Source organism: Chlorocebus sabaeus, chromosome 25 (assembly GCF_047675955.1).
Source record: "Chlorocebus sabaeus isolate Y175 chromosome 25, mChlSab1.0.hap1, whole genome shotgun sequence".
In the NCBI taxonomy this organism is placed as follows: domain Eukaryota; kingdom Metazoa; phylum Chordata; class Mammalia; order Primates; family Cercopithecidae; genus Chlorocebus; species Chlorocebus sabaeus.
Window position 1 is genome coordinate 2,815,300 of NC_132928.1, and position 18,606 is coordinate 2,833,905.

General features: G+C 46.3%; 1 protein-coding gene across 1 annotated transcript in view; it reads left to right on the forward strand.

Moving 5' to 3' along the window:
• Positions 1–5,838: 5,838 nt before the first annotated feature.
• ITPKB (inositol-trisphosphate 3-kinase B) overlaps positions 5,839–18,606 on the forward strand; it is a 108,296-nt gene continuing 95,528 nt past the window's right edge. Inside the window, exons 1-2 of the mRNA XM_007988258.3 lie at positions 5,839–6,147; positions 7,552–9,691. Coding sequence (XP_007986449.3) covers positions 7,757–9,691 — 1,935 coding nt within the window. The 5' untranslated portion in view covers positions 5,839–6,147; positions 7,552–7,756. The remainder of the gene's footprint in view (positions 6,148–7,551; positions 9,692–18,606) is intronic.

Sequence of the window (18,606 nt, forward strand, 5' to 3'; positions counted from 1 at the left end):
TGTTATATGTTTTCATTTATGTATACACTCATAAAATCATACTACAATTAAGACAGTAAAAGTACCCATTACTTTCACAATGTCCCACATGTCCCTTCATCTTTCCTACTTCTTGCCGCTCTCCACAGCCTCCATGTTCAGGCAGCCACCCAGTCTACTTTCTGTTACTATAGATGAGTTTGTGTTTTCTAGAATTTTCCATATTTAGAATCATACAGTAGATACTCTTTTGTTTGATTTTTCTCATGCAACATAATTCTTTTGAGATTCATCCATGTTGTATGTACATCAATGTCCATTTCTTCTCTATTAATGAATATTCCATTGTATACCACAATTTGTTTATCCATTCACCTCTTGATGGACTTCTGAATTTTTTACAATTTGTGACTAATTCTAATAAAGCTGCTATGAACAGTATGCTTTGCATGTATTTTCTCCCAGTCTATGCATTGTCTTTTCAGTATTTTTTGAAGAAAAGTGGGGTGTTTTGTTTTTGTTTTTTTTGTGGACACAAGGTCTCACTCTGTCACCTAGACTGGAGTGCAGTGGCATGATCATGGCTCACTGCAGTCGTGGCCTCCCAGGCTCAATTGATCCTCCCACCTCACCCTCCTGAGTAGCTGGGAATACAGGCACGTGCCACCATGCCAGCTAATTTTTGTATTTTTTTTGAGACAGAGTCTTGCTCTGTCACCCAGGCTGGAGTACAGTGGTGTGATTTCGGCTCACTGCAGCCTCTGCCTCCCAGGTTCAAATGATTCTCCTGCCTCAGCCTCCTGAGTAGCTGGGACTACAGGCATGCACCACCATGCCTGGCTAATTTTTGTATTTTTAGTGGAGACGGAGTTTCACCATGTTGGCCAGGCTGGTCTCAAACTCCTGACCTCCAATGATCTGCCTGCCTTGGCCTCCCGAAGTACTGGGATTACAGTTATGAGCCACATTGCCTCCTAAAGTGCTGGGATTACTGGCATCAGCCACCATGCCTGGCCTAATTTTTGTTTTTATTTTGTTGTAGAGATGGGGTTTTACCATGTTGCCTAGGCTGGTCTCAAACTCCTGAGCTCAAGTGATCTACCCACCTCAGCCTCCCAAAAATGCTGGGATTACAGGTGTGCACCACTGTGCCTGGCCTTGAAGAGAAGTTTTAAATTTTGATGTAGTCCAAATAATTTTGGTAACACATCTAAGAAACGGGAAGCCAAGTTCCCAGATATTTTCTCTTATGTTTCTTATAAAAGTTTCTTGGTTTTAGGCTTTATAATTAGGATCTGTGAACCATTTTGAGTAATTTTTGTACAATATTATATAAGATATTCATTGAATTTCCTCTTTTTAGATATGGATGCTGAATTGTTATGGCACTGTTTGTTAAAAGACTTCTCTACTTTTTCTGCACTTGTGTCAAAAATCAACTTTCCATATATATGTGGGTCTATTTCTGGACTATTTTGTCCTATTGATCTATTTTTTGAACTTTATGCTAATGCCACACTATCTTGATCACTGTAACTTTATAATAAGTCTTGACATGAGATAGTGTTAGTCCTTCCACTACATTATTTTTCAAAGTTGTTTTGGTCGTTCTAGATCTTTTGCATTTCCCTATGAAGTTAAGAAAATAAAAACAAAATAAAATAAACAAAAACAAAAACTTGCTGAAATACTGATTGTGATTGCATTGAATCTACAGATAAATCTGAGGAAGAATTGACATCATAACAATATTGAGTCCTCCAATTCATGAACATGGTATATCTCTTCATTTACTTAGGTCTTTTTTTTCAGTAGTGATTTATAATTTTCTCGTTATGGATCTTCAAATGTTTTGTCATGTTTATCTCTAAGTGTTTCATAGTTTTTGATGTTATTGTAAAGGTATTATTATTATTTAATTTTTTTAAATTTCTGATTATTTCTTGGTAGTATGTAGAAATACAACTGATTTTGGTATATTAATCTTGTATTCTGCAACTTTGCTATTACGGGCTGAATTGTGTTTCCCTCCATATTTATATATTGAAGTCCTAATCCATGATGCCTCAGAATATGACTGTTTGGAGGTAGGGTCTTTAAAAAGGTAATTAAGGTTAAATGAGGTCATTAGGATGGGCCATAATCCAATATGACTGGTGTACTTACAGGAAGAGGAGATTAGGACAAAAACCTATACAGAGAGAAGACCATATAAACATATAGAGAGAAGATTTATTGGCCAGGTGTGGTGGCTCACACCTGTAATCCCAGCACTTTGGGAGGCCCAGGCAGGTGGATCACAAGGTCAGGAGTTTGAAACCAGCCTGGCCAATATGGTGAAACCCCGTCTCTACTAAAAATACAAAAATTAGCTGGGCGTGGTGGCAGGTGCCTGCAGTCCCAGCTATTTGGAAGGCTGAGGCAGGAAAATTGCTTGACCCTGGGAGGCAGAGGTTGCAGTGAACTGAGATTGCGCCACTGCACTCCAGCCTGGGCGACAGAGTGAGACTCTGTCTCAAAAAAAAAAAAGACGACTTATCTACAAGTCAAGGAGAGAGGCCTCAGAAGACACTGGCCCTGCAACACCTTGATCTACAGACTACTACTATTCTTAATCACCAGAAGTGTGAGAAGATAAATTTCTGTTGTAAACAGAATTTCTGTTGTAAGCCAACCAGTGTGAGGTACTTTATTATGGCAGCCTGGCAAACTAATACATTTACTAAACTCACGTATTAGTTCTAATAGCTTTTTTATAGACCCAGGATTTTCCACATAGACAATTACATAATATAAATAAATAGTTTTACTTCTTCCTTTCCAGTTTGATGCCTTTTTATTCCTTTTCCTTGTCTGATTGCACTGTCTGGGACTTCAAGTACAATGGTGAGAGCAGACATGCTAACCTTATTCCTAATTTTGTTTTATTTTATTATTATTTTTTAGATGAAGTCTCACTCTGTTGCCTAGGTTGGAGTGCAGTGGTGCTATCTTGGCTCACTGAAACCTCTGCCTCCCGGGTTCAAGTGATTCTCCTGCCACAGCCTCCTGAGTAGCTGGGACTACAGGTGCGTGCCACCACGCCTGGCTAGTTGTTGTATTTTCAGTAGAGACAGGGTTTCACCATGTTGGCCAGGCTGGTCCTGAACTCCTGATCTCAAGTGATCCACCCGCCTCAGTCTCCCAAAGTGCTGGAATTACAAGCATGAGCCACCTCGCCTGGCCATTGTTCCTCAGTTTAGTGGTAAGTGTTTAGTACTTCATCATTAAGTATGATATTAACTTTAGGTTTTTCGTAGATGCTGTTTATCAAGTTGAGGAAGTTTCCTTGTATTCCTAGTTTCATGGCTTTGATTTTTTTAACTTCAATTTCAAAAGCAAGCAAATGGGTACTCTGAATAGTTAGGCAAACCTTCCCTACACCTGTAGAGAACAACTGAAAAGTTAGGCACACCTTCCCTATGGTTATAGATAATAACTATACAATGTGGAGAATTAGTGACAAGCATGGATTCTAGACCCAGATTACACAGGTTCAAATCCTGGTTTTGCCACTTACCAGCAATGGGATTTGGGGACAAACGACTCACTTATTTGCGCTTTCATTTTTTCATCTGTAGAATAAGGATAATAATGATGCCTGCCTCATAGGGTTTTTATCAGGATAAAAATGTATAAATATTTATAATGTGTCTAGAACAGTGTCTCTCAAATAAGTGCTATGTAAAATATTCTTCTCATGTTCATTCACAATCATGGAAGGCAACTAGATTCTGTCTCAGGATGCAAGCCCACTATGCTAGCTTCCAGACATGCATTTTATTCTGTCTTTTCCCCAACCCCTGCTGCTCTTGGTGGCACAGCTAGAATTTTAGACTGGTAGAATCATCAGCTAGCCCCACCTCAAGCCCAAGGCAGAAATTCCTTCTGCACATCACACCTGACAGCTGCTGACTGCCTTCTGACCAATAATTCTTCAGGTGGACTGCACATTCAAGAAGTCTGAGTTTCTCAGCTACGGAAGCCTGATGATATCAGGCTGTGAGGTGACAGTGAGGTTTCCCAGGGATTGGGAAGCTAAGTGTCTGTGCTTAATGCATGCATTGCTAGGTCCCTCAGTTGCTTTCACCATGATACCTGACATAGGTATTGGCCTCTACTAGAACAAAGGCCCCTCAGACATAAACTCCAATGATTGGGTCTCCTGAAAACTAGCAACTCGTTTCTTTTGCCCCTAGGGAACTAAATTAGGGTCAAGGAGAGGGCTGGCTTCTCTTTCTTAGGAACTGCTCAGATCCTGAATAACTGCTCAGAGCCCTGAATAACTCTGGGCTCTTTTTTTTTTTTTTTTTTGAGATGGAGTCTCGCTCTGTCGCTTAGGCTGGAGTGCAGTGGTACGATCTTGGCTCACTGCAACCTCCGCCTCCCAGGTTCAAGCGATTCTCCTGCCTCAGTTGCCCAAGTAGCTGGGATTACAGGAGTGCACCACCATGCCCGACTAATTTTTGTATTTTTAATGAAGACAGGGTTTCACCATGTTAGTTAGGCTGGTCTCGAACTCCTGACCTTGTGATCCGCCTGCCTCAGCCTCCCAAAGTGCTGGGATTGGGCTTTTTTAAAAAAGTCCCATTGAAGGTAGGAGGGGAATTAGGTTCAATTCTTCCATTTCTAATTTTTAAAAACTAGAAAGTTTTCAACAGTGTGTGATTCTCAGGAATTCTTGGCTAGAAGATCTCTTGATTTCAGATTTAGCATCAGCTTTTTCCTGATTGAGCAGCAGGTTACTTTGCTCACTTAACAGTATTGTTACATAAACAAGCAAGAGATCTGTGTGCTACAAGCAAAACCAAAATTTCCATCTGAATTTCAGCTAATCATGATATAAGGACCAATTCAGGCTTTGGATGTTTTAGTCTCCTGAGCTGTGCAGCTGTGTTTTCCCTCTTTTCACTAAATGCTGTAGTTTAAGATTTAGAGAATTATGTAAAACACACTGGCAGTGCCAGGGCTTAAAAGGGGTAGGATCCCCTGCCCAGTAATGTTTGCTCATGTTCTTTCTCCCTTTTTTGCTGTAAAAAGGTTCTTGAAAATGATCCAGTCTACAGGAGACAGTCTACAAGGGTCTACAGGAGCAAGAGGGGTTTCAGACATTAGCCAAGCCTTCTTAGTTCCAGGACTATGCTTTTTCTTAAAATAATTCTGAGAATTAAGTGCAAAAATATGCGAATGTCACATGTGCTGTGTGCATTTATAAATAAATGTGATATGTAAAGGTGTATTTATGCATCTACCAATTGCACTGCAAAACTATCCCCAGCTCATAGACCAACCAGTCTTCCAAAATACTACTGTGATGCACTTAAAATCTGCAACTCTGCATGAAGGTGACCTCAATGTACCTTCTTTGAATTTGCAGAATTGTGTACGAGAACAAACCGTTTATATAGGATTGTAGCCTTTTTTAAATGCTAAAAAGGTCCCCATGATTTGCTTTGTTTAAGACATACACTCAAAACTTTATTAAAAACATTTTTCAAAACTAGTTTCATAAAGCTAGACACATCAGCAAGCCTCGATTGAGGGGTGGAAAATGAATTGTGTATCTTTAAACCGCAGAAGTTAAAAGGCCTTTTTTTTTTTTTTTTGTTAGCTAACAATGGAAACTTTTTTTTTAAGTGTTTCCCTCCCTCGTCTTGCCAAGCAATAGAAAAAAAAAAAAAAAAAGAAGAAAAGAAAAACTTGTTCCGCTGAGTTCAACCCCAGACAGGCTCACAACTTCCTTCCTGCTTTCCTCCCCCAAGCCTCCGCCTTTCTCCCTCCTCCCTCCTCCACCCCCCCCTAACTTTTCTTTCTTTTTTTTTTTTTTTTTTTTTTTTTTAATCGTACATTGAACAAACACTGAAGTAGCCCGGAGCAGACACTGACAGGGGCAGTATCTCCACGGCCGAAAAGGGCGTGCAGGGCCGGCTTGGCGTCGCAACTGCCGGGATCGCCGGGCCCCTGAACCGAAGAGCTTTCCCTCTGTTTCGCACTCCTCTTTTTTGTCTTCCACAGCTTGTGAGAAAATAATTTCTGAACATTTTTACTTTTAAAACCATCTCGTCCCTACGAGGTCTGCTCCTCTGGGCATGTAGTCTACACAGGACCGGAGAATCTGAGAAATTGCAGGTAAGTTTGGCGGCCTTTTAATGGCTCTCGCATCTGAACAACCCTCTTTCCCCTCACTTTCTGCTCTGGAGCGGATCTCGGCCTTCCTGGTTCCGAAGTAGGGCAGAGGGGTGGGCTGGGGAGGCAGGGAAGGGGGTTTGATTTTGGAGAGTGACATGGAGTGGTGGTGGTGGGGAGAAAATCGGGAGAGAGGAGGTCCCCGCATTTCTCCTACCCGCCTTCCGGGCCGCTCACTCCGCGCCGCCTCCCCCAGCGCGCTCCAGGAGTCCCCAGGCTGGGGTCTCCGGGCGGCTCTGCTGGCGCCGGACGAGGCTGCCCGGGATGCAGAGAAGCCCTGCGCTCCGCGGCGCTGTCCTGGGGTGTTAGAGCGCCGGCTCCAGGGAGGTTTGCAGAGCCAGAGGCTCTGTGCACCTAGGGCTGCTGCCCGGCTGCAGCCATGCACGCCCCTAAGTTCCTCCGAGTGGGCGCGGGTCCGGGAGCCCGCAGGGGCAGCCGAGTCCTCGGCAACAGGGCGCGCTGAGAGCGGACTCGTTCCGCGCGCGCGCGTATACACACACGCGTGCACACGCACACACACATACACACACAGTCACACACCCCTCCATAGGGGACGACGGCAGGAGGGCAGCGAGTACTGGTTCCGGTAGAGGGGACGTGTAGAACCTCGGTGCGCCCACACTCACAAAACACTTGTCTAGGGATAGGCGACAAGGCCAGCGCTGAAAAATGCTTCGGCTGCGGCCCCGCCGCGCGCCCAGGCCTTCCTAGGCCGAGAGACACAGCCCCAAGGCCAGGGTCTGGAAGGTAAACGGCGGGCACGCGGGCGCCCTCCTAGATCCGGGCGCTGGCAGCGATTCGGGGAAGGCAGGTTCCGCTCAGGTTGCCTCCGAGCCGGTCGGTCTCTGATGCCCCGAGAGGGTAGAGCAGGGAGACCCTGAAGCCCAGGGCGAGGGCTGCCGGGTTGCCCTCTATAGAGCCAATGTTTGCTCAGGCTGGGGAGACCCGGAGACGGTGACTGGGATGTCCTCAGCCCGCGAGAGCTGGGAGTCAGCCGCGCCCTGCGCACAGCATACTTAGGAGCCAAGGAGTTGGACCTCGCTTCTCGCCGGTCCGCGTGGCGTGGCTCCGGAGACAAATGTTAGGACTAGGATTTGAAGGGACCTCATAAAGCGCATCGCAGTCTGGGGCGGGGTGGGGGGCGGGGAAGCACACCCGTAACCGCGCTGGCGACCGAGGCAGCCGGGGCATTCCCTCGCCGAGCCTCGCCGTCCCTATAGGTGAGATGTCCGGTGGCGCCGGGTCCTGGATAGATTGGGTTCCCGGGGTTCCCTCTGGGTTCTGCAGGCGACCCCCAATCCCCTCGCGCCCTCCAGGGTCCTGACTTTTCTCCTTGTATCTCCACAGCCGCACTGTTGTTTATGGAGCTTTGGGCGGGGGCTGAACCCGCGGTCGTGCCCCCAGCCCGCAGCCCAGGTCATGCAGCCCAATCTGCGCGCAGAGCCACGGCTGCCGGGCCTCCGGGGCTGAGCCGGGAGCGCCGGGAGGAGGAGGCGCCGGCTGCGGAGCAGGAGCGGGAGCCGCGGCGGCGGGCAGCGCGGGACCCAGTACTATGGCTGTGTACTGCTATGCGCTCAATAGCCTGGTGATCATGAATAGCGCCAACGAGATGAAGAGCGGCGGCGGCCCCGGGCCCAGTGGCAGCGAGACGCCCCCGCCCCCGGGGAAGGCCGTGCTGAGCCCCGGCAGCGTTTTCAGCCCCGGGAGAGGCGCCTCTTTCCTCTTCCCCCCAGTCGAGTCGCTGTCGCCCGAGGAGCCCCGGAGCCCCGGGGGCTGGCGGAGCGGCCGGCGCAGGCTGAATAGTAGCAGCGGCAGTGGCAGTGGCAGTGGCAGTGGCAGCGGCAGCAGCGTGAGCAGCCCAAGTTGGGCTGGTCGCCTGCGAGGGGACGGGCAGCAGGTGGTGGCCGCCGGTACCCTCTCCCCGCCGGGGCCGGAGGAGGCCAAGAGGAAGCTGCGGATCCTGCAGCGCGAGTTGCAGAACGTGCAGGTGAACCAGAAAGTGGGCATGTTTGAGGCGCACATCCAGGCACAGAGCTCCGCCATTCAAGCGCCCCGCAGCCCGCGTTTGGGTAGAGCTCGCTCGCCCTCCCCGTGCCCTCTCCGCAGCAGCAGCCAGCCCCCTGGAAGGGTCCTGGTTCAGGGCGCCCGGAGCGAGGAACGGAGGACAAAGTCCTGGGGGGAGCAATGTCCAGATACTTCAGGAGCCGACTCCAGGAGAAAAGGAGGGCCCGGCCTATGCACCTCGCAGGTGAAGGAAGGAATGCCACCTCTTCCTGGCCGGGGTGCCCCTACAAGATCAGAGGCCTGGGGTCCTTTTCTAAGGATGGAGAAGGGTATCTCTGCCAGTCCCCGCTGTGACTCACCCACAGCTATGGAAATTGACAAGAGGGTCTCTCCTCCCCCGGGAACCCGCAGCTGCCTAGCTCCCTCATTGGGACTGGTCGGAGCTAGCTTAACGATGGCCACAGAAGTGGCAGCGAGAGCTACACCTACTGGGCCACACCGTCTACAGGATCTTGCCCTCACTGAGCCGTCTGGTAGAGCCCGTGAGCTTGAGGACCCGCAGCCCCGAGAGGCCCTGGTGGAGAGGCAGGGGCAGTTTCTGGGCAGTGAGACAAGCCCAGCCCCAGAAAGGGGCGGGCCCCGCGCTGGAGAACCCCCTGGGAAGATGGGGAAAGGAAATCTGCCCTGTGGCATGCCGGGCTCTGGGGCGCCTGAAGTGGGCGAAAGGCCAGAGGAGACGACTGTGAGCGTGCAAAGCGCAGAGTCCTCTGATGCCCTGAGCTGGTCCAGGCTGCCCAGAGCCCTGGCCTCCGTAGGCCCTGAGGAGGCCCGAAGTGGGGCCCCTGTGGGCAGGGGGCGTTGGCAGCTCTCCGACAGAGTGGAGGGAGGGTCCCCAACGCTGGGCTTGCTTGGGGGCAGCCCCTCAGCACAGCCGGGGACCCCGGATGTGGAGGCGGGAATTCCTTCTGGCAGAATGCTGGAGCCTTTGCCCTGTTGGGACACTGCGAAGGATCTGAAAGAACCTCAGTGCCCTCCTGGGGACAGGGTGGGTGTGCAGCCTGGGAGCTCCAGGGTTTGGCAGGGCACCATGGAGGAAGTCGGTTTGGCTTGGACGTGTGGCACAGGGGTGCAATCAGAGGGGACTTGGGAAAGCCAGCGGCAGGACAGAGATGCCCACCCAAGTCCGGAGCTGCTACCCCAAGATCAGGACAAGCCTTTCCTGAGAGAGGCCTGCAGCCCCAGCAACATACCTGCCGTCATCATTACAGACATGGGTACCCAGGAGGACGGGGCCTTGGAGGAGACGCAGGGAAGCCCTCGGGGCAACCTGCCCCTGAGGAAGCTGTCCTCTTCCTCGGCCTCCTCCACGGGCTTCTCCTCATCCTATGAAGACTCAGAGGAGGACATCTCCAGTGACCCTGAGCGCACCCTGGACCCCAACTCAGCCTTCCTGCATACCCTGGACCAGCAGAAACCTAGAGTGGTAAGTCTTGCTCTGAGATTTGCCCAGAACTCATGCTGATTTCAGCAGACTTTTGATACCCTATGCATCCCTTTTTCTTACTTTCTACAGAGTCATGAAAACTCAAACCAGGGCCCTGGGACAGTCACAGTGAATAATTCTGTCCAGGTGTTTTTGCTGAGGTGGAAGCAGAGGCACTGACCATGCATTTTAGCTTGGACAGTGAATCTGAGTCATTTCTACTATTTCCATGCACATCTTAAATAACAAGTTTTAAAAGTCTTTTGTGTAGGTCACCATGCTTCTTGGGAAAATAATATTCATAAGTGTCACCAAAAACTTCTGTACTAATCCCCAAAGATAGTGAACCGAGCTACTGAGTGTAGTTTTTGTCTGATCAGGTGAAACACTTAACTCTGTGTTTCATTCAGGCCAAAGAAAATTGACAAGGATGTCATCAAATTAAGTTAGCCTCTACTAATAAAGCAGGAAAATGAGTGATGTGAGTCTATGACAGGACCCTGAAACCTGTAGATGTGGTTGTGGCCAGTCAACTGGGTGAGGAATCACTGAGCCTCAGTAAGTTAAGCCAGGCCATTGCAATATTTGTGTGGTCAGCGTAACCAAGGTGCAGTTTGATGTATGAATTAAATGAAAATGATACTTTGAGCTAAGCAGATGGTTTCTTCAGTATCATAGGCACCTGGGTGGTATCTCCAGAGTAGGTACCTCCTAATGGATGTACATGCCAGTTGGTACAAGTTGACATTTCAGGTATGTTTTCACATGCCTCTGGTTTGGGTCATCACACTGACATCTTGTTCTGGTTATGGCATTAGACAGGAGTTTATTTCTATTACACGGTTAATCGAACGTGTAGGCTGTTTTTACTCTTACGAGGATCACAGTATCTTACAGAAGACATAGGAGTTGAAACTAGCACTTCTGAAAAGGTCTGGACTTCCTATTAGCTTTTCCAGAGAGCATGGGGAATTTCCTAGTTCAGCGTGCCAGGGGTGGTTGTGCTACATTGGGGGAGTCTGCATTTTATTATAGTAGGTAGCCTTCCGATTTCATCTTGAATATCAAATACTCTTCACTGTACCTCAATAACTTTCTCCACCATGACTGGGAGCTTTATGTTTCTACTCTGCATTCTTCACTAAGGTATTTTGGACCACAAAACATACTCCTCTCTGATTCCGTATTCACAAATCACAGTCTGGATTTTTGAAGACCAGGCATTCCTTTTCATGAAACTCTGCTTTCTGCTGATGATCTGGAGGCAAATGTGTATGCAAAATCGCCCCAATCAGCCTGGCATTTTGTGGCTAGGACAGGGCCCCTGGGCATTATGCACCTGCTGTCAGGCATAGGCACACCACCTTTAGAAGGGGAAACGGTCCACCTGGAACGGGATAGTGGTCAAGGGCAGGTGGGAATTACTTCTTTCTGAAGGCATGGCCCAGATTTATCTGTCTTTCTGTCCAGCAGTTAGAGGCCTACTGAATAAGAGATGGTCCCCCGTCCCACCCCTCCCAGTTGCTTTTGAACTCCTGAAGCATAACTAGAACAGCCAAAGTCACTTTAACTTGTTCCCTGACTGTCCATTCACCCTTTCTAGTGGTATATTAGCAACTTCTATTGGCTGGTTGTCAAAACAGTTTGTGTCCTGATGTTTGAAAAGGGCTCTTGTCTAGAAGAGAATTAACCGGGAGATCAATAACGACAGGTGACTTTTTTTTTCATTTGCTAGAAGGATGCCATTTGAGAAACCAGAGGGTTAAGTGGTGTTTTTAAGTTAGTGAACATATCCAGAGGTAGAAATGAGGCCAGCTTGTTGTCCAGTCTACCTCCCACCTTTAAACAGGTTTTCATATACCTGCAGAGTAGAGCCAGGGAAAAATCTCCTGCCGGCTTTGCTCTCTGAATCACATGAGACTGGTGGGAAGTGGGGTGTGTGTGTGTGTGTGTGTGTGTGTGTGTGTGTGTAGGGGGGTAAGGGTGGGTAACCAACTGGAAATTATGGGATCCTAGGGACTTTTGAGCTTTGGTTGAGTGCTTGCATGATAAGCAAAGTTTTCTTCTTGTACAGATTGTTACGCTGGAGCCTTATCTGTGACACCCGAACATCAGCTCATAGGGTCAAAAATCACTTGATTACCTGCGATTGATATTTTGTCCACATAAGCCCAGACATCTTGATGGAGTGAGCCTTTTGGCTGGGTCTTTCTGTTTGATAGATAAAAGCCCTACCAGCTCTGTCTGAGGTTCTACCAAACTGATGCAGCATTCTCTTTTCTGGACTTTGCTGTGTCTGTACAGCTACTGCACTACGCTACAGCTGCACACTCTCATGCTTGCTCACACTTGCTTACATTCACCCTCACACACGCTCACACTCACCCTCCTGTGCTTACACAGGCTCCCACTTGCTCACCCCACTCACACACAGGTCTGAAATGGTATGTTCAGCATTCCAGTCACATAACCAACCCCTGGCCCTCAGACCCACACTAGACACAGATTTTTTCTGTGCTGCCCTACCTTCCCACAGAGTTAAACCTCTCAGGCCTCCTGTGGCGCTTTCTTCATCCTTGCTGAGGAATACGAGTGTGTATGATTTGGTGTGCAGGCAGGGGGTGATAGTATATCTGCTTAGTAAGGATCAGACACTTGCAATTTGCTCAGAAGTAGTTGCATTACACACCCAGTGGGCAATGCCTGAAATTCAGGCACATTCATGCTTACTGTTCTCTGAGATCTGAACAAAATCAAATTGCACTGAGCAAGGATAGTGCTCTCTCTTTTGTTCTTTCTGACAGCTAAAAATTAACCAGCGGTTGTCTACTTCCTTATATAATTCCGTTTAAGAGAATCTGGACCATTGAGACACCAGGCTTAAAATGTTGTATTAAGATATAAAAGTACCTTACTTTAAAAATAGATTTTTATTGATTTATTTCAAAATTGTTCTATCAATTATATGTACAAAAAACAAAAGGAAGGCAGGGCACGGTGGCTCATGCCTGTAATCCCAGCACTTTGGGAGGCCAAGGTGGGTGGATCACTGGAGGTCAGGAGTTCGAGACCAGCCTGGCCAACATGGTGAAACCCTGTCTCTACTAAAAATACAAAAATTAGCTGGCGTGGTGTTGGGTGCCTGTAATCCCAGCTACTTAGGAGTGGGAGGCAGGAGAATCGCTTGAACCCTGGAGGTGGAGGCTGCAGTGAGCCAAGATTGCACCACTGCACTGCAGCCTGGGCGACAGAGTGAGACTCCGTTTCAAAAGAAAACAAAAAACAAAAGCCAAAAACAAAAAACACTGGCCTAGTTACTTGGGAGATGTATAAAGAAGTGTAGTACGAAACCCTTGGCTTCATGGTGCTTACTGTTTTTTAAGGGCCATTGGAATTCTGTTTCTTCAGCCTTTTTTTTTTTTTTTTTTTGGTGTTGACTAGTTTTGTTGTCTTTTTTTTTCTGAGTGAAAAACTAACTCATACACATAGTAAAAAATTCAAACAGTTTAACATGGTTTTATGTGGTTTTGAAAAGTGTGTAAAAATTTTAGTTCGGGGTAAACCAAACTAAAATGTAAAAGCTTTAGAGGGGCACTTTAAAAACTGCATCTGTTGGTGAATACTTTTAAGTGGAAAATTCTTTTCTAGATGAGAATGTTGAAAGCTCAGATTCGTGGGGTTATGAGCTCAAGTTGCACATGCTGTTTGCTGAAGATGGGGTACCCTTCTTCTCTCTCAGGTACATGGAGAGGATCTTTCTGGCAAGGCCTCAGCAGCTTTGAGATCTGGGAGGACCCCGAGTCATTATGTTTGATTTGGGGTATGACTCTGATCTGTTTGGGGATGAGGAAACAAAACACTCAGAAAGTCAAAGGGAACCAAGGACACACTCATGGGCTCTGCTTCTCTAGCTTAGTTTTCTCCTCTGAAAATGTGGGTATTGCATGGTATCGATCTCATGGGGTCATCCAGTTCTGTCTGTGACTATGTAATTGAAGACATCTGATTTAAAACCTAGTGTTTGTATTAGGGTATCGGGAAATGTGACAAGACTTGTTAGGTGTGGATTTCTGGCACTGAGGCCAAAACTGGGCACCTTCACTTTTGTGCTTTTGCTTGAGACCGATTGATTGATCTGTCTATCTTCTGTCTTTTTGCCAAAAGAATGGCTCTTTGTAATTTCACATTGAAAAAGTATCATCAAAATAAATCATCGGTACAATACCTAAGATTATCATTAATAATTAGACTGGTGGTAGAGACTGCTGGTAGGATGCCAGAACATTAACCTGAACAGTAAAAGATTCATTCTGTTGGCGGGGCACAGTGTCTCAGGCCTGTAATCCCAGCACTTTGGGAGGCGGAGGCGGGCGGATCACGAAGTCAGGAGATCCAGACCATCCTGGCCAACATAGTGAAACCCCGTCTCTACTAAAAATACAAAAAAAAAAAAAAAAAAGAGAGAAAAAGAAAAATTAGCCAGGCATGGTGGCGGGCGCCTGTAGTCCCAGCTACTCGGGAGGCTGAGGCAGGAGAGTGACATGAACCCGGGAGGCAGAGCTTGCAGTGAGACGAGATCGCGCCCCTGCACTCCAGCCTGGGAGACTGAGCGAGACCCCGTCTCAAAAAAAAAAAAAAAAAAGATTCATTCTGTTTAAAAACCAAAAGCAGGGCTTTGTCCCCCCTCAGATACTGAAGTCTAGAAACTGAGGCCTTGCCCACACAGAGCCAAAACATCACTTCAAAGACCTTGTCTTATCAAAGATAAAAGTATTCAGCCAGCTTAAAACCTTTTCAAGTAAAGGTGAGGTATACAGAAAAAGAAAGATGGATTTTAAGCATTGCAATTTGTCATGCAAATGCTTAGACTTTGCAAAACATACAGCTCAAGACTTACCCGCTTTTAGGTACTACAAGAAAACATTAAAGCTGTCAGTTGGTGTTTTTAGAGAAATATATTTCAGGTGTTACATAAGCCATTTTCAGAATTTTTGTTTTTAAGTGCTGAATTGCTGTGGAGTCACTTTTCTGATTTTGTTGGCACATACCTGTTAAATGCAGTTCCAGATTAGATTAGTACTGGCTAGTTTATTTATATTCCTAGGAGCATTGATAACATTGTTTAGGCTTATTTTATTTTGTCAGATTTCAATTTAGTTATCTAAAGGTACAATTTTAAGGTATTTAATGGAAAGAATTTTGTATCTTGGTGAAAAAAACTACAGACTTTGGATAATCAGGAGGTGATTCAGAATTAACTGGAACTCTTCTAAAGCGTGTTGTGATCACAGCATCAGTGTAGAGGGTTCTGCAGATTTTGGTGGGAGAGGAGACCTTGGGATCATAGGTTTATGCACATGGTATTCAACTCCATGACAAGAAGGCCTTGCTGTGATTTTTCTTTTCCTCACTGGGTAGAATTGGCATTGTGAAAGATGTATTTTTCAGCCATCAGGGGAGCTCACTGTTAACAAAAATCACACCAAACCCGACTATGAACTCTTCGGTAATTTGAAAAGTGGAGTGGCAGCTGCCTGTTTGGGGTTTTGTATGACCAATTCTAAGATGGTTGCCCTTCCTGTGTTAACTTACCAAACCAAGTGACGATGGTGCTACAGGCAATCCCAAACAACATGGAGCAGAAACAATCAGCATCTCCTTCAGACCCATGGGTCTGATCCATCTGACTGCGGAGGGCCACCTTGGTGATCTGGAAGAATCTGCTGACCTGGTCCCTTGACCTTCTAGTCAAATTTGACTTGCTGAAGTTCTGCCAGACAGCTCTTCATTTTCTCACTGGGCCCCCTTCATTCACCCCAACTTTGTAGTGAAGACAGCAGCCCCGATCCATTTTTCCAGGAGTAAACTATTATCTTAAATACAGTTCAGGTCTCCTTGGTTGAAAGACACCATAAATATATATGATCTCATTAGGAAGTTAGGCCTCTGTGCTTGCTATTAAAAAATAACAAAAACTAGGCAGGGTGTGGTGGCTCATGCCTGTGATCCCAGCACTTTGGGAGGCTGAGGTGGATGGATCACCTGAGGTCAGGAGTTCAAAATCAGCCTGGCCAACATGGTGAAACCCATCTACTAAAAATACTAAATCTATTAAAATACAAAAATTAGCCGGGCGTAGTGGCACACGCCTGTAATCCCAGCTACTCAGGAGGCTGAGACAGGAGAAACACTTAAAGCGAGGAGGTGGAGGTTGCAGTGAGCCGAGATGGCACCACTGCACTCCAGCCTGGGTGACAGAGCAAGATTCTGTCTCAAAAAGAAAAACCAAAAACAAAACAAAAACTTTTTGATAGCTTCCATAATTAACAGTATCGAAATCTGGGTCTGGGACCGGCTTTAGAGTTCATTTCCTTTTTTTTTTTTTTGAGATGGAGTCTTGCTCTGTCACCAGGCTGGAGTGCAGTGGTATGATCTCGGCTCACTGCAACCTCTGCCTCCCGGATTCATGCAATTCTCCTGCCTCAGCCTCCCGAGTAGCGGGGACAACAGGTGCATGTCACCACGCCCTGCTAATTTTTGTATTTTTACTAGAGATGGGTTTTCACCATGTTGGCCAGGATGGTCTCGATCTCTTGACCTTGTGATACTCCCACCTCGGCCTCCCAAAGTGCTGGGATTACAGGCGTGAGCCACTGCGCCTAGCCTCATTTCCTTTAATATCCACATTTTACAGAGGAGGAAAGCAAGGGTGGAAAATAGTCAATACCATTACAGGACCCATGGTTACACTCTTCTTTTCAACTAACAAACTTCCTCAGTGGATAAGCTCCTTATTCGCCTTTGCAGATCCACCTCAGCTTTGAACACAGTACATGCTTTTAAAGCATTTGTTAAAGGAATAGATGAATGAATGAAGGAGAGAAAAAAATCTCTGCCGTATTATCTACCCATAAAAGAAATGCAGAACCATCTGGAAGGTAAAGAACAAAGAAAGAGAATCAAGCCCTTGGAATGCAAGTTTGTTGCTTATTCCTGTGACTTTGCTGCCACAGGGATAAAGGTGCTAGGCTTGGGTTTAGGAGACTTGGGTGAAATTCCGGTCTACACATGGCCGGCAAACTCTCTGAAAAATGGGGAGAGTTAGTGTGACCTCAGGGAGTGGTGAGCATTCAATGATGTCATGTTTACAAAAGTGCCTAGCACTGTACCTGATACATAGTAGGGGTGTAGTAGTAGTGGTTTCCTTTTGTTCAGTTGCAGGGTTGGGTATTACTTTAAGGCTTAGACTCAAAGCGGTAGGAATGAATTGCTTGGTCAGCAGAAGTGCACACTGTACACTGGCCTCAAGGGACAAGGTCAACCATGACACGTTTGCAAAGTGTTTGTGCAGGGAAGACCACTCTGATGTTTCTTACTTAAAGGCAGGGTCTTCCAACTTTGTCTGATAAGGAATGACTTGTTACAATCATTTCACAGGCAAGCCAACACTCAGACTTTTGACTAACTTGTCTGGTGTGTTTCTCAACAATTCCATTAAGAATTCACTCTTAGAAATCTGGTCTTTTCTCCTCTGTTGAGTTTTACTTGGACATTTTATTGATTTGATATCACTTAATAGAAACCCATTAACAAAAATATCTCTTCAGGCCACTAGTCAATACAGCATTTTTTATTTCCTGAGATTTTTACTTCTATTTTGCCCTACATCAGCTGGTAAGTTTTATAAGTAAGCAAAAAGTAGGAGCTATAGACAATAAGGAAGCAGAATGAACCTCTGCAATTCATATTTATGGGCGATTTCACTTGGAGTGGGAGATGTTTTTATTTCCCCATCTTTGAATAAGTAGAAAAACATCTCACGCAACCTGGGGTGGTGGTGGTGAATTTTCAGCTAAAGGGAATCCTCCCTTATGAAGCTCACTGCTATCCTGTTAATCTAGCATTTTACTTTTGTGGTAAGATTCTGGGTGGAAAGGGAAAATGAAATGATATAGCATCTCAAACATAGGCATCAAGATTATTTCCGTTGACCTGGTGACCAAGATTAGGGTTTGCCTAACCCAGAGATGATAATATGTATTAATGATGCAGGGTAAGGGCCGGCCCTTGGCCAAGGAGAACTCTTCTAAAGGGATGGGCCATTTGCTCACATTTATAAAGTTGGTCTCAGGGTGTTGAGGGGTTGGGGTGCAAATGAGGTGCTTTTACCTCTGACTTTTGGGGCAATGACAGCAGTTTTCTTTCTTGGCCCTTCTAAAGGTTCTCTGCATTCTGTCCCCTCCCCACCCCGACCCATTAAATGAGAATGAATAAACTGATTTTACTGTTTTCCAAAACGAAGCCGTAACACATTTTATACTACCAGTGCTTAATATTTTCATGAACTACAGGGAGCGTTCAGCCTGCTGCGAGACAGATTTGGTTCCCTGGTGACTGACCATCTACCCAGCTCAATCTGCAATCTCTCTTGGTATGCTGCCGAGTTGGTGGGACCTGGGCAATTACAAGGGAGGTCACTGCACCCCCAGGCAGTTCCCAGCAAGTGTTTTTTCCAATTTCACTGACATTCTTTCCGGGCTCAACTCAATTTGTTTTCATCTTCTCTATGGCAATTGATGACTGACTGTAATTCAGCAGGATCTCCTGTGAAGTGCTTCTTGCCCAGTTGAATAGGAGCTGGTGTTTGTCTAAGCCTCTGCTTATGCATGAGGTATAATGCTTTTTATACGTTATATAATGCTTTTACACGTTAGCTATCTGAATGGTAGATTTAATAAAATACACCTCATAATCTTATAGGGAAAGGATGCCGGCTGGTATAGAGAGGAACTCAGGAGTATCACTTCTGTAATCCTTATCTAACCTGAATCTATTAGCAGGAAACTGAAAAGGCCTGTGTATGACAATGAGATAAACAGTTTTAATCTCTTAACAATGTCAAGTGGAAAATCTAA